At 42.6% G+C, this 14,281-nt stretch overlaps 1 protein-coding gene across 1 annotated transcript in view; it reads right to left on the reverse strand.

The window, feature by feature from the left end:
- The window catches only part of MDN1 (midasin AAA ATPase 1), a 1,255,339-nt gene that overhangs the window by 338,825 nt on the left and 902,233 nt on the right, over nt 1-14,281 (reverse strand). Inside the window, 1 exon segment of the mRNA XM_053710546.1 lies at nt 9,424-9,533. Coding sequence (XP_053566521.1) covers nt 9,424-9,533 — 110 coding nt within the window.

Raw genomic sequence — 14,281 nt, forward strand, 5'->3', positions numbered from 1 at the left:
TCTCGCTTTCCTTGTAACCCTGGCAGTTTGGACAATACCTCTGTGAGAGTATGATTCATAACTGCCGCCATGTCCTGTAAAGTAAACGCAGTGGACGTGCCAGATGTACTTGGCGTCACTTGAGCGGGAGTTATAGGTTCTGACACATGGGGAGAGTTAGATGGCATAATCTCCCTTTTGTCAGTCTGAGAAACCTCTGGTGATAACTTATAGAAAGGTCAATGCATTTGGTACACATTCTAATAGGGGGTTCCACAATGGCTTCTAAACATAATGAACAAGGAGTTTCTTCTATGTCAGACATGTTTAACAGACTAGTAATGAGACCAGCAAGCTCGGAAAATACTTTAATAAATGTGAAAAGCAATTAAACAAAAACGGTACTGTACCTTTAAGAGAAAAAAAAACTACAATATAAACTGCAAATCAGTGTTAAAAAGCAGTAAACTCTACAAAATGTTTACAGTGTGTACAAGAGACTAAAGAAGCATTGCACCCACTTGCAAATGGATGATTAACCCCTTAGGCCCAAAAACGGATTAGAAAAACGGTTACACTGTTAAAAAACAGTCAAACACACTGCCATAGCTCTACTGTGGCTCCTACCTTCCCTTAAACACGATTTTTGCAGGAAAGAACCCCTCTATAGTGGTCCTAGATGCCAGAGGACTCCTTTAGAGAATCTGGATGTCTCAGTCTGTATAACAACTGCGCATAAAGTGCGCGAAAATAGGCCCCTCCCACCATGCACTCGGTCAGAGGGCCATAAAAAACTACTCCTAGGAGTAAAATAACAGCCATGTGGAAAACTAGGCCCCAAAAACATAATTTATGCTTACCTGATAAATTTATTTCTCTTGTAGTGTATCCAGTCCACGGATCATCCATTACTTGTGGGATATATTCCCTTCCCAACAGGAAGTTGCAAGAGGATCACCCACAGCAGAGCTGCTATATAGCTCCTCCCCTCACATGTCATATCCAGTCATTCGACCGAAACAAAACAAGAAAGGAGAAACCATAGGGTGCAGTGGTGACTGGAGTTTTAATTAAAATTTAGATCTGCCTTGAAAAGACAGGGCGGGCCGTGGACTGGATACACTACAAGAGAAATAAATTTATCAGGTAAGCATAAATTATGTTTTCTCTTGTTAAGTGTATCCAGTCCACAGATCATCCATTACTTGTGGGATACCAATACCAAAGCTAAAGTACACGGATGATGGGAGGGACAAGGCAGGAACTTAAACTGAAGGAACCACTGCCTGTAGAACCTTTCTCCCAAAAACAGCCTCCGAAGAAGCAAAAGTGTCAAATTTGTAAAATTTTGAAAAGGTGTGAAGCGAAGACCAAGTCGCAGCCTTGCAAATCTGTTCAACAGAGGCCTCATTCTTAAAGGCCCAGGTGGAAGCCACAGCTCTAGTAGAATGAGCTGTAATTCTTTCAGGGGGCTGCTGTCCAGCAGTCTCATAGGCTAAGCGTATTATGCTACGAAGCCAAAAGGAGAGAGAGGTTGCCGAAGCTTTTTGACCTCTCCTCTGTCCAGAGTAAACGACAAACAGGGAAGAAGTTTGACGAAAATCTTTAGTTGCCTATAAATAGAACTTCAGGTCACGGACTACGTCCAGATTATGCAAAAGACGTTCCTTCTTTGAAGAAGGATTAGGGCACAATGATGGGACAACAATCTCTTGATTGATATTCCTGTTAGAAACTACCTTAGGTAAAAACCCAGGATTAGTATGCAGAACTACCTTGTCTGAATGGAAAATCAGATAAGGAGAATCACAATGTAAGGCAGATAACTCAGAGACTCTTCGAGCTGAGGAAATAGCCATCAAAAACAGAACTTTCCAAGATAAAAGCTTAATATCAATGGAATGAAGGGGTTCAAACGGAACACCTTGAAGAACTTTAAGAACCAAGTTTAAGCTCCACGGAGGAGCAACAGTTTTAAACACAGGCTTAATCCTGGCCAAAGCCTGACAAAAAGCCTGGACGTCTGGAACTTCTGCCAGACGCTTGTGCAAAAGAATAGACAGAGCAGAAATCTGTCCCTTTAACGAACTAGCAGATAAGCCCTTTTCCAAACCCTCTTGTAGAAAGGACAATATCCTGGGAATCCTAACCTTACTTCTTGAGTAACTCTTGGATTCGCACCAATATAAGTATTTACGCCATATCTTATGGTAGATTTTTCTGGTAACAGGCTTCCGTGCCTGTATTAAGGTATCAATAACTGACTCTGAGAAGCCACGCTTTGATAGGATCGAGCGTTCAATCTCCATGCAGTCAGCTTCAGAGAAATTAGATTTGGATGGTTGAAAGGACCTTGTATTAGAAGGTCCTGTCTCAGGGGCAGAGACCATGGTGGACAGGACGACATGTCCACTAGGTCTGCATACCAGGTTCTGCGTGGCCACGCAGGCGCTATCAGAATCACCGATGCTCTCTCCTGTTTGATCTTGGCAATCAGTCGAGGCAGGAGCGGAAACGGTGGAAACACATAAGCCATGTTGAAAACCCAAGGGGCTGCTAGGGCATCTATCAGCACCGCTCCCGGGTCTCTGGACCTGGATCCATAAAGAGGAAGCTTGGCGTTCTGGCGAGACGCCATGAGATCCAGTTCTGGTTTGCCCCAACGATGAATCAGTTGAGCGAACACCTCCGGATGAAGTTCCCACTCCCCCGGATGAAAAGTCTGGCGCCTTAGAAAGTCCGCCTCCCAGTTCTCCACGCCTGGGATGTGGATCGCTGACAGGTGGCAAGAGTGAGACTCTGCCCAGCGAAATATCTTTGAGACTTCTAACATCGCTAGGGAACTCCTGGTTCCCCCTTGATGGTTGATGTAAGCCACAGTCGTGATGTTGTCCGACTGAAATCTGATGAACCTCAGTGTTGCTAACTGAGGCCAAGCTAGAAGAGCATTGAATATTGCTCTTAACTCCAGAATATTTATTGGGAGGAGTTTCTCCTCCTGAGTCCACGATCCCCGAGCCTTCAGGGAGTTCCAGACTGCGCCCCAACCTAGAAGGCTGGCATCTGTTGTTACAATCGTCCAATCTGGCCTGCGAAAGGTCATGCCCTTGGACAGATGGACCCGAGAAAACCACCAGAGAAGAGAATCTCTGGTCTCTCTATCCAGATTTAGTAGAGGGGACAAATCTGAGTAATCCCCATTCCACTGACTTAGCATGCATAATTGCAGCGGTCTGAGATGCAGGCGTGCAAATGGCACTATGTCTATTGCCGCTACCGTTAAGCCGATTACTTCCATGCACTGAGCCACTGACGGGCGTTGAATGGAATGAAGGACACGGCAAGCATTTAGAAGTTTTGATAACCTGGACTCCGTCAGGTAAATTTTCATCTCTACAGAATCTATAAGAGTCCCTAGGAAGGAGACTCTTGTGAGTGGTGATAGAGAACTCTTTTCCACGTTCACTTTCCACCCATGCGACCTCAGAAATGCCAGAACTATCTCTGTATGAGACTTGGCAATTTGAAAGCTTGACGCCTGTATCAGGATGTCGTCTAGATACGGGGCCACCGCTATGCCTCGCGGTCTTAGAACCGCCAGAAGTGAGCCCAGAACCTTTGTAAAGATTCTCGGGGCCGTAGCTAACCCGAAGGGAAGAGCCACAAACTGGTAATGCCTGTCTAGAAAGGCAAATCTTAGGTACCGATAATGATCTTTGTGAATCGGTATGTGAAGGTAGGCATCCTTTAAGTCCACTGTGGTCATGTACTGACCCTCTTGGATCATGGGTAGGATGGTTCGAATAGTTTCCATTTTGAATGATGGAACTCTTAGGAATTTGTTTAAGATCTTTAGGTCCAAGATTGGTCTGAAGGTTCCCTCTTTCTTGGGAACCACAAACAGATTTGAGTAAAATCCCTGCCCTTGTTCCGTCCGCGGAACAGGGTGGATCACCCCCATTACTAGGAGGTCTTGTACACAGCGTAGGAATGCCTCTTTCTTTAACTGGTTTTCTGATAACCTTGATAGATGGAATCTCCCTCGAGGAGGAGAAGCCTTGAAGTCCAGAAGATATCCCTGAGATATGATCTCCAACACCCAGGGATCCTGGACATCTCTTGCCCACGCCTGGGCGAAGAGAGAAAGTCTGCCCCCCACTAGATCCGTTTCCGGATAGGGGGCCGTTCCTTCATGCTGTCTTAGGGGCAGTAGTAGGTTTTCTGGCCTGCTTGCCCTTGTTCCAGGACTGGTTAGTTTTCCAGGCCTGTCTGTAACGAGCAACAGTTCCTTCCTGTTTTGGAGCGGAGGAAGTTGATGCTGCTCCTGCCTTGAAATTTCGAAAGGCACGAAAATTAGACTGTTTGGCCTTTGATTTGGCCCTGTCCTGAGGAAGGGTATGACCCTTACCTCCAGTAATGTCAGCAATAATTTCTTTCAAGCCGGGCCCGAATAAGGTCTGCCCCTTGAAAGGAATATTAAGTAATTTAGATTTAGAAGTCAAGTCAGCTGACCAGGATTTAAGCCATAGCGCTCTCCGCGCCTGGATGGAGAATCCGGAGTTCTTAGCCGTTAGTTTAGTTAAATGTACAATGGCATCAGAAACAAATGCATTAGCTAGCTTAAGTGCTTTAAGCTTGTCCATAATTTCATCCAATGGAGCTGTGTGAATGGCCTCTTCCAGAGACTCAAACCAGAATGCCGCAGCAGCAGTGACAGGCGCAATGCATGCAAGGGGCTGCAAGATAAAACCTTGTTGAACAAACATTTTCTTAAGGTAACCTTCTAATTTTGTATCCATTGGATCCGAAAAAGCACAACTATCCTCCACCGGGATAGTGGTACGCTTAGCTAAAGTAGAAACTGCTCCCTCCACCTTAGGGACCGTCTGCCATAAGTCCCGAGTAGTGGCGTCTATTGGAAACATTTTCCTAAATATAGGAGGTTGGGAAAAGGGCACACCGGGTCTATCCCACTCCTTGCTAATAATTTCTGTAAGCCTTTTAGGTATAGGAAAAACGTCAGTACACACCGGCACCGCATAGTATCTATCCAGCCTACACAATTTCTCTGGAATTGCAACTGTGTTACAGTCATTTAGAGCAGCTAAAACCTCTCCTAGCAATACACGGAGGTTCTCAAGCTTAAATTTAAAATGAGAGATCTCTGAATCCGGTTTCCCTGGATCAGATCCGTCACCCACAGAATGAAGCTCTCCGTCCTCATGTTCTGCAAACTGTGACGCAGTATCGGACATGACTCTCACAGCACCAGCGCGCTCTGTCCTAATCCCAGAGCTATCGCGCTTGCCTCTTAATTCTGGCAACCTAGATAATACTTCTGTCAGAGTATTATTCATGATTGTAGCCATGTCCTGTAAAGTGATTGCTATGGGCGTGTCTGATGCACTTGACGCCATATTAGCATGCGCCTCCTGAGCGGGAGGCGAAGGTACTGACACGTGAAGAGAGTTAGTCGGCATAACTTCCCCCTCGTTTTCTGGTGATAATTCTTTTACAGATAAAGATTGACCTTTATTATTTAAAGTGAAATCAATACATTTAGTACACATATTTCTATGGGGCTCCACACTGGCCTTCAAACATAATGAACAAACAGATTCATCTGTGTCAGACATGTTTAAACAGACTAGCAATGAGACTAGCAAGCTTGGAAAACACTTTAAAATAAGTTTACAAGCAATATAAAAAACGCTACTGCGCCTTTAAGAAGCACAAAACCTGTCTCAAGTTGAAATAACAATGAACCCAATCAGTTATAGCAACCAAATTTTCACAGTAAATGTATTAAGCTAGCAGAGCATTGCACCCACTTGCAAATGGATGATTAACCCCTTAATACCCAAAACGGATAATCAATAGAGAAAAAAACGTTTTTAACACAGTCAAACACACTGTCACAGGTCTGCTGTAACTGATTACCTCCCTCAAAATGACTTTTGAAGTCCCTTGAGCTCTCTAGAGACATCCTGGATCATGCAGGAAGAAGCAGGAAGACTGAGTCTGAATTTTTACTGCGCAAAAAAACGCTAAAATAGGCCCCTCCCACTCTTATTACAACAGTGGGAAGCCTCAGTTAACTGTTTCTATGCAGAAAATAAGTCAGCCATGTGGAAAAAATGATGCCCCAATAAGTTTTATCACCAATGTACCTAAAAAAAAACCGATTAAACATGCCAGCAAACGTTTTAAACATCCTTTTTTAAAGAGTATGTATCTCTTATTGATAAGCCTGATATCAGTCGCTTCTACTGCATTTAAGGCTTTACTACATTACTTCAGTATTAGCAGCATTTTCTTAGTCAAATTCCATTCCTTCGAAAATTATTTTACTGCACATACATTAATAAGCCTGATACCAGTCACTTTTACTGCATTTAAGGCTTTACTTACATTACTTCGGTATCAGCAGTATTTTCTTAGTCAATTCCATTCCTTAGAAAAATAATTTACTGCACATACCTTAGTTGCAGGAGACCCCGCACGCCATTCCCTTTCTGAAGTTACCCCACTCCTCAGAATGTGCGAGAACAGCCAGTGGATCTTAGTTACTTCTGCTAAGATCATAGAAAACGCAGGCAGATTCTTCTTCCAAATACTGCCTGAGAAAAAACAGCACACTCCGGTGCCATTTAAAAATAACAAACTTTTGATTGAAGAATTAAGTATAAAACACCACACTCCTCTCACGACTTCCATCTATGTTGAGGGTTGCAAGAGAATGACTGGATATGACATGTGAGGGGAGGAGCTATATAGCAGCTCTGCTGTGGGTGATCCTCTTGCAACTTCCTGTTGGGAAGGGAATATATCCCACAAGTAATAGATGATCCGTGGACTGGATACACTTAACAAGAGAAATAAAGATTTATCACCCTCAGAGAAAAAACTTTTTTTCTGTTAAGTAATGCAAACGTTTTAACACTAAGTATTATGAGGGTTAACATGAAAATTACCCTTATCTTGTAAGCATGATCCCAGTCGCTGTTAAATCACTGTATCAGGCTTACCTCAAATATATCAGGCACTGTCAGCATTTTCTAGACCTTATCTCTCTAGAAAAAAATATACTGAACATACCTCAAAGCAGGTGATTTGCCAACCGTCCCCACAACTGAAGTTTTCTTTCCATACTCTTCAGTTATGTGTGAGAACAGGAATGGACCTTAGTTACAAACCGCTAAGATCATCAACCTCCAGGCAGATTCTTCTTCCAATTTCTGCCTGAGAGTGAAACAGTACAATACCGGTACCGTTTAAAAAATAAACTTTTGATTGAAGGTAAAACTACACTAAGTCACCAAATATCTCTTGATACTTCCTTTCTTGTCGAGAGCTTGCAAGAGAATGACTGGGGGTGGCAGTTAGGGGAGGAGCAATATAGACAGCTCTGCTGTGAGTGTCCTCTTGCAACTTCCTGTTGGGAAGGAGAATATCCCACAAGTAATGGATGAACCCGTGGACTGGATACACCTTTACAAGAGAAAAACACAAAGCAATCATGTATACATCCCCCCCTGTTCAATAATCACCTTCTGGAGATATTAACCCTTGATTCTTTACAGATAAAAGGAGTCACAGTGTGACCCTGTCTTCTTGCGTTATCATTACAGGTATAAAAAATGAAACAATCTTACCAGAATCTACGCCATGGAACAGGAAAACAGCCTCTCAAGATTGACAGTGTTGTAGCATCGCTCCTGACATGGACTTGAGTGATAGAAAGCAGGCAGTGAAACTCGTCAACCCTGATTGCTTAAGGAGCTGTTAATACAAGTCTGGATGGTTTCACAGATAGACTCTCCATGCATCTCCAGACCCTAACACTCGTCAATGCTCTCACTGAGAGGCTGACAAGACCACTTAAAACTCCAGTCCCATTCCGAAGAGTACTACCCTCAATAAGAGACTACTCAGAATCTTCTTACACTTGGGTTCTGTATTTCCCACAAGTAATGAATGAAGCCTTGAACTCTCCTCATATTAAGACGGAAAAGGAACCTTTAGATAGGTCTGGCCTTAGAGGAAGAGGCCATGGCGGGCATTTGGACCAGGTCCACATACCAAATCCTGTGGGGACCAATGGCTGTTCCAATTTTATTTTGGAAATCCCTCTGGAGAGTAGGATCAGAGGGGGAAATATATAAGCAGGCTGGAAAGACCAAGGAACTGCTAGAGCATAAAATCACTGGGAAGTGCTAGAGCAGGGATCCCTGGGAAGTTTGTTGTTCAAACAAGAGGCCCTCAGATCTATTTCTGGTAGGCCCCACAAATCCAAAATTAGAAAGAACACATTCCTGGTGAAGAGACCATTTCCCTGGATGTAGAAACTGACGACTGAGAAAGTCTGCCTCCCAGTTGTCCACTCCTGGGAGGTGAATCGCAGAAATTAGACAAAAAAATTGTTTCTGACCAAGAGAGGATTTGCGATACTTCTGTCATAGCCAGCGAACTCTGAGTTCCCCCTTGATGATTGACAAATGCTACTGTTGTAATATTGTCTGTCTGAAATCGGAAATAAGGCTCCTTTTTCAATAGGGACCAAGGGGTAGATTTAACAAATGCCGGGCTGTAGCGAATCATGTTCGTCCAACATCGATAATTGCTGCCAGCATTTAACATTGCACAAGTATGTATGTGTATATATACATATATACACACACATATACATATATATTTAACATAAAAAGTGCCCCAAACATATCTATGAGTGTCAATATTTAAAAAAAAAAAAAAAAAAATGTAAAACATACTTACCTAAAGACACTTGTGCACTATCAATCAAGTAGCAGACAGCCAAACCAGTACTGAAACATATCAGCAGAGGAAATGGAAAAGTTGAATAACATTGATCTGTAAAGGGAGGCAGAAGACTAATCCCTGCAACCGAATTTACAGAAAGCCCATGAAGGAATTTACAATAGGCAAAACCATTGTATAATTAGCCAAAACTCCAAATGCATCCTTCTGACAAGCACTGTACTGAGGGGAAACTGGGCTTCAATATGCTCTGAAAACTCCTTTCACAGAAGAAAGCAAGCACATCATCATGCTCCACCACCTCCAACAAAGGTAAAGTAAAAAACTGAGGTGTGTATGTGTGAGGTGAGAGGAGATTTATAGGATTTTGGGAAACTTTGCCTCCTCCTGGCATGAAGTTATATCACATATGTAACGAATCGTGGACTCTTGCCACCTTAATGAAAGAAAAAATTTGCAGACAAAAATCTGCTGATTTGAAATTCAGAGTAAGTGTTACTACAGTGTCTTTATTATGCACACATTAATTATGCATTCTACTGAATTTAAATGGCAAATGAAGTGTGCAACAGCAATCATAATATTTTAATTACCAATCTAAATTACCTACAAGCTAAAACAAATATGATATTCTCAGTTATGCAATGCAGCATCATGTGAACAAACCTGATATGTGGATGAAGGTGTTTTTTCAAGGTTGCATCATCAAGTTCCTTTCCTGTGAGCAGACTTGATGACAGATTTCTTGTTTTCCACTCACACTCCAGCTGATTCAACTGAAAACAGAATATAAAGAATTATCAAAATGTCTCAACATGCTAAGAAACATTTTATAGAACTGCAGTCCAATCTACGGCTAACAGTACAACACAGTAATCCAGTTCCCTTAACTGTATAAAGTTTGTGTCTGACCAAAAGTGATATTCTGCAGCACGTTGACTGAGCATACATAGCATGTAAGCTTATTTATTTAAAGCCAGTAGCTGCAAGTTACAGTGAATTATTTGCCTGTAAACCACAAATATTGGTCTATGTTCTCAGTTGCAAAACCCAATACAGCTAACATCTTAAAGCAGGGATGGGAAACCTTGGCCCCTCATATGTTTCATAACTACAATTCCCATGATGCTTAACTAGACTTCAGAGTGCCTAAGCATCATGGGTAATTTAGTTCTGAAACATCAGGAGTGCCAAGGTTCACCAACGCTGCCATAAAGGGATATGAAAAAATATTCTCTTTCTTTCTTTCTTTCTTTCTTTCATGATTCGGATAGAACATGCATTTTTAAGCAACTTTCTATTTTACTCCTATTATCAATTTATTCTTATTTGAATAGCAGAAATGTAAGCTTAGGAGCCGGCACATTTTTGGTTCAGAACCCTGGGTAGAGCTTGCTGATTAACGGCTACATTTAAAAAGTTATTTAAAATTGTAATCTGAATCATGAAAGCAAATTTTTGGGTTTCATGTCCCTTTAACACCAATGATTTTCCAATATTGAAAAACTACTAAAGTCAAAACGTCACGATTTAGAGCATGCAGTTTAAAAAAACGAAGGAAAAAAAAAATAAGTTTCCATTTTACCTTCATTATTAAAATGTGCACAATAGTTTTATAAGAACATTTTGCGGCAACAACTCCTAGTGAGCATGTGCAAAAGAGAATAGTATATACATATATGTGTTTTGTGATTGGCTGATGGGCAAATGTTTCCAATTCTTTGTGTGTAAAAGAATTTAAGCATTTATCTGTAAGAGGATACTAGATTTAGCTGAGACCCTAAATGTATTTAGCAGGGTTAAAATAAAGGTTTTTTTTTTATATAGTTCCACCATAATTTAACATTTATGGCCTTTAAACCATTCATCACAAGAAAATGTGATTGTTTTATATGGATAATTTTCTCTGTGTGCTAATTTAGTAATTTAGAGGAATTTTATGCAAAAATATTGTTGGGCTGCTGTAAGGGACTCCCCTACATAGTTCAGAGAAGCAAATTGCTTTCTATATGAAAACTACTATCTATACAGGCTCTTCTGTTAACATCTATTAATTACTGCATTAGTTAATTATATATTAAGGTATCCTACTAAATTTGTGTGAAAGTTGGAAAGCTGACAAGTGTTTAAATTCTACTATAACATGTGTGGAACTATGTGGACATGTTAGGCACTATTTTAAAGGGACAGTCAACTCAAAAACAGAATTTATGCTTACCTGATAAATTACTTTCTCCAACGGTGTGTCCGGTCCACGGCGTCATCCATAACTTGTGGGAATATTCTCCTCCCCAACAGGAAATGGCAAAGAGCACAGCGAAAGCTGTCCATATAGTCCCTCCCAGGCTCCACCCCCCCAGTCATTCGACCGACGGATAGGAGAAAAAAAGGAGAAACTATAGGGTGCCGTGGTGACTGTAGTGTATAAAGAAAGACATTTTTCAAACCTGATTAAAAAACCAGGGCGGGCCGTGGACCGGACACACCGTTGGAGAAAGTAATTTATCAGGTAAGCATAAATTCTGTTTTCTCCAACATTGGTGTGTCCGGTCCACGGCGTCATCCATAACTTGTGGGAACCAATACCAAAGCTTTAGGACACGGATGAAGGGAGGGAGCAAATCAGGTTACCTAAACAGAAGGCACCACGGCTTGCAAAACCTTTCTCCCAAAAATAGCCTCCGAAGAAGCATAAGTATCAAATTTGTAGAATTTGTCAAAAGTGTGCAGAGAAGACCAAGTCGCTGCCTTACATATCTGATCAACAGAAGCATCGTTCTTGAAGGCCCATGTGGAAGCCACAGCCCTAGTAGAGTGAGCTGTGATTCGTTCAGGAGGCTGCCGTCCGGCAGTCTCGTAAGCCAATCGGATGATGCTTTTCAGCCAGAAGGAAAGAAAGGTAGCAGTAGCCTTTTGACCTCTCCTCTTGCCAGAATAAACGACAAACAGAGAAGAAGTTTGCCTGAAATCCTTTGTTGCTTCTAAATAGAACTTTAAAGCACGGACTACATCTAAATTGTGTAACAAACGTTCCTTCTTTGAAACTGGATTCGGACACAAAGAAGGAACAACTATTTCCTGGTTAATATTCTTGTTGGAAACAACTTTTGGAAGAAAACCAGGCTTGGTACGCAAAACAACTTTATCTGAATGGAACACCAGATAGGGTGGGTCACACTGCAAAGCAGATAATTCAGAAACTCTTCTAGCAGAAGAAATAGCAACCAAAAACAGAACTTTCCAAGATAATAACTTGATATCTATGGAATGTAAGGGTTCAAACGGAACCTCTTGAAGAACTGAAAGAACTAAATTTAGACTCCAGGGAGGAGTCAAAGGCCTGTAAACAGGCTTGATCCTGACCAAAGCCTGTACAAAACCTTGAACATCTGGCACAGCTGCCAGTCGTTTGTGTAACAAGACAGATAGAGCAGAAATCTGTCCTTTTAGAGAACTCGCTGACAATCCCTTATCCAAACCTTTTTGGAGAAAGGAGAGGATCCTGGGAATTTTAATCTTACTCCATGAGAATACATTGGATTCACACCAACAGATATATCTTTTCCATATTTTATGGTAAATCTTTCTATTCACGGGTTTTCTGGCTTGGACCAAAATATCTATCACTGAATCCGAAAACCCCGCACATGGATAAAATCAAGCATTCAATTTCCAAGCAGTCAGCTGGAGAGAAACTAGATTTGGATGTTCAAATGGACCTTGCACTAGAAGGTCCTGTCTCAAAGGTAGCTTCCATGGTGGAGCCGATGACATATTCACCAGGTCTGCATACCAAGTCCTGCGTGGCCACGCAGGAGCTATCAGAATCACTGAGGCCTTCTCCTGTTTGATCCTGGCTACCAGCCTGGGAAGGAGAGGGAACGGCGGAAACGCATAAGCTAGGTTGAAGGACCAAGGCGCCACTAATGCATCCACTAGTCTCGCCTTGGGATCCCTGGATCTGGACCCGTAGCAAGGAACCTTGAAGTTCTGACGAGATGCCATCAGATCCATGTCTGGAATGCCCCACAATTGAGTCAACTGGGCAAACACCTCCGGGTGAAGTACCCACTCCCCCGGATGGAAAGTCTGACGACTCATATAATCCGCCTCCCAGTTGTCTACTCCTGGGATGTGGATTGCAGATAGGTGGCAGGAGTGATCCTCCGCCCATTTGATGATTTTGGACACCTCTCTCATCGCCAAGGAACTCCTTGTTCCCCCCCTGATGGTTGATGTAAGCAACAGTCGTCATGTTGTCTGACTGGAATCTTATGAATCTGGCCTTCGCTAGTTGAGGCCAAGCCCGGAGAGCATTGAATATCGCACTCAGTTCCAGAATGTTTATCGGGAGAAGAGACTCTTCTCGAGACCATAGACCCTGAGCTTTCAGGGAATCCCAGACCGCGCCCCAGCCTAATAGACTGGCGTCGGTCGTGACGATGACCCACTCTGGTCTGCGGAAGCTCATTCCCTGGGACAGGTGATCATGGGTCAGCCACCAACGGAGTGAGTCTCTGGTCATCTGATCTACTTGAATCATTGGAGACAAGTCTGTATAGTCCCCATGCCACGTCTTGAGCATGCACAGTTGTAATGGTCTTAGCTGAATTCGAGAAAAAGGAACTATGTCCATTGCTGCAACCATCAATCCTACTACTTCCATGCACTGAGCTATGGAAGGCTGCAGGATAGAGTGAAGAACTTGACAAGCGTTTAGAAGCTTTGACTTTCTGACATCTGTTAGGAAAATCTTGTCGACTGAGACAGGGAACTCTTTTCTACGTTCACCTTCCACCCGTGAGATCTGAGAAAGGCTAGAACAATGTCTGTATGAGCCTTTGCTTTGGAAAGACGACGCTTGGATTAGGATGTCGTCCAGGTAAGGTGCCACTGCAATACCCCTTGGTCTTAGAACCGCTAGAAGGGACCCGAGCACCTTTGTGAAAATCCTTGGAGCAGTGGCTAGCCCAAATGGGAGAGCCACGAACTGGTAATGCTTGTCCAGAAAGGCGAACCTTAGGAACTGATAATGATCTTTGTGGATAGGAATATGTAGATACGCATCCTTTAAATCCACGGTAGTCATAAATTGACCCTCCTGGATTGTAGGTAAAATCGTTCGAATGGTTTCCATTTTGAACGATGGAACTCTGAGAAATTTGTTTAGAATTTTTAAATCCAGAATTGGTCTGAAAGTTCCCTCTTTCTTGGGAACTACAAACAGATTTGAGTAAAAGCCCTGACCTTGTTCCACCGTTGGAACTGGGTGTATCACTCCCATCTTTAACAGGTCTTCTACACAATGTAAGAATGCCTGTCTCTTTATTTGGTTTGAAGATAAGCGAGACATGTGGAACCTTCCCCTTGGGGGTAGTTCCTTGAATTCTAGAAGATAACCCTGAGAGACTATTTCTAGTGCCCAGGGATCCTGAACATCTCTTGCCCAAGCCTGAGCAAAGAGAGAGAGTCTGCCCCCTACTAGATCCGGTCCTGGATCGGGGGCTACCCCTTCATGCTGTCT

Source organism: Bombina bombina, chromosome 4 (genome assembly GCF_027579735.1).
Source record: "Bombina bombina isolate aBomBom1 chromosome 4, aBomBom1.pri, whole genome shotgun sequence".
NCBI lineage: Eukaryota > Metazoa > Chordata > Amphibia > Anura > Bombinatoridae > Bombina > Bombina bombina.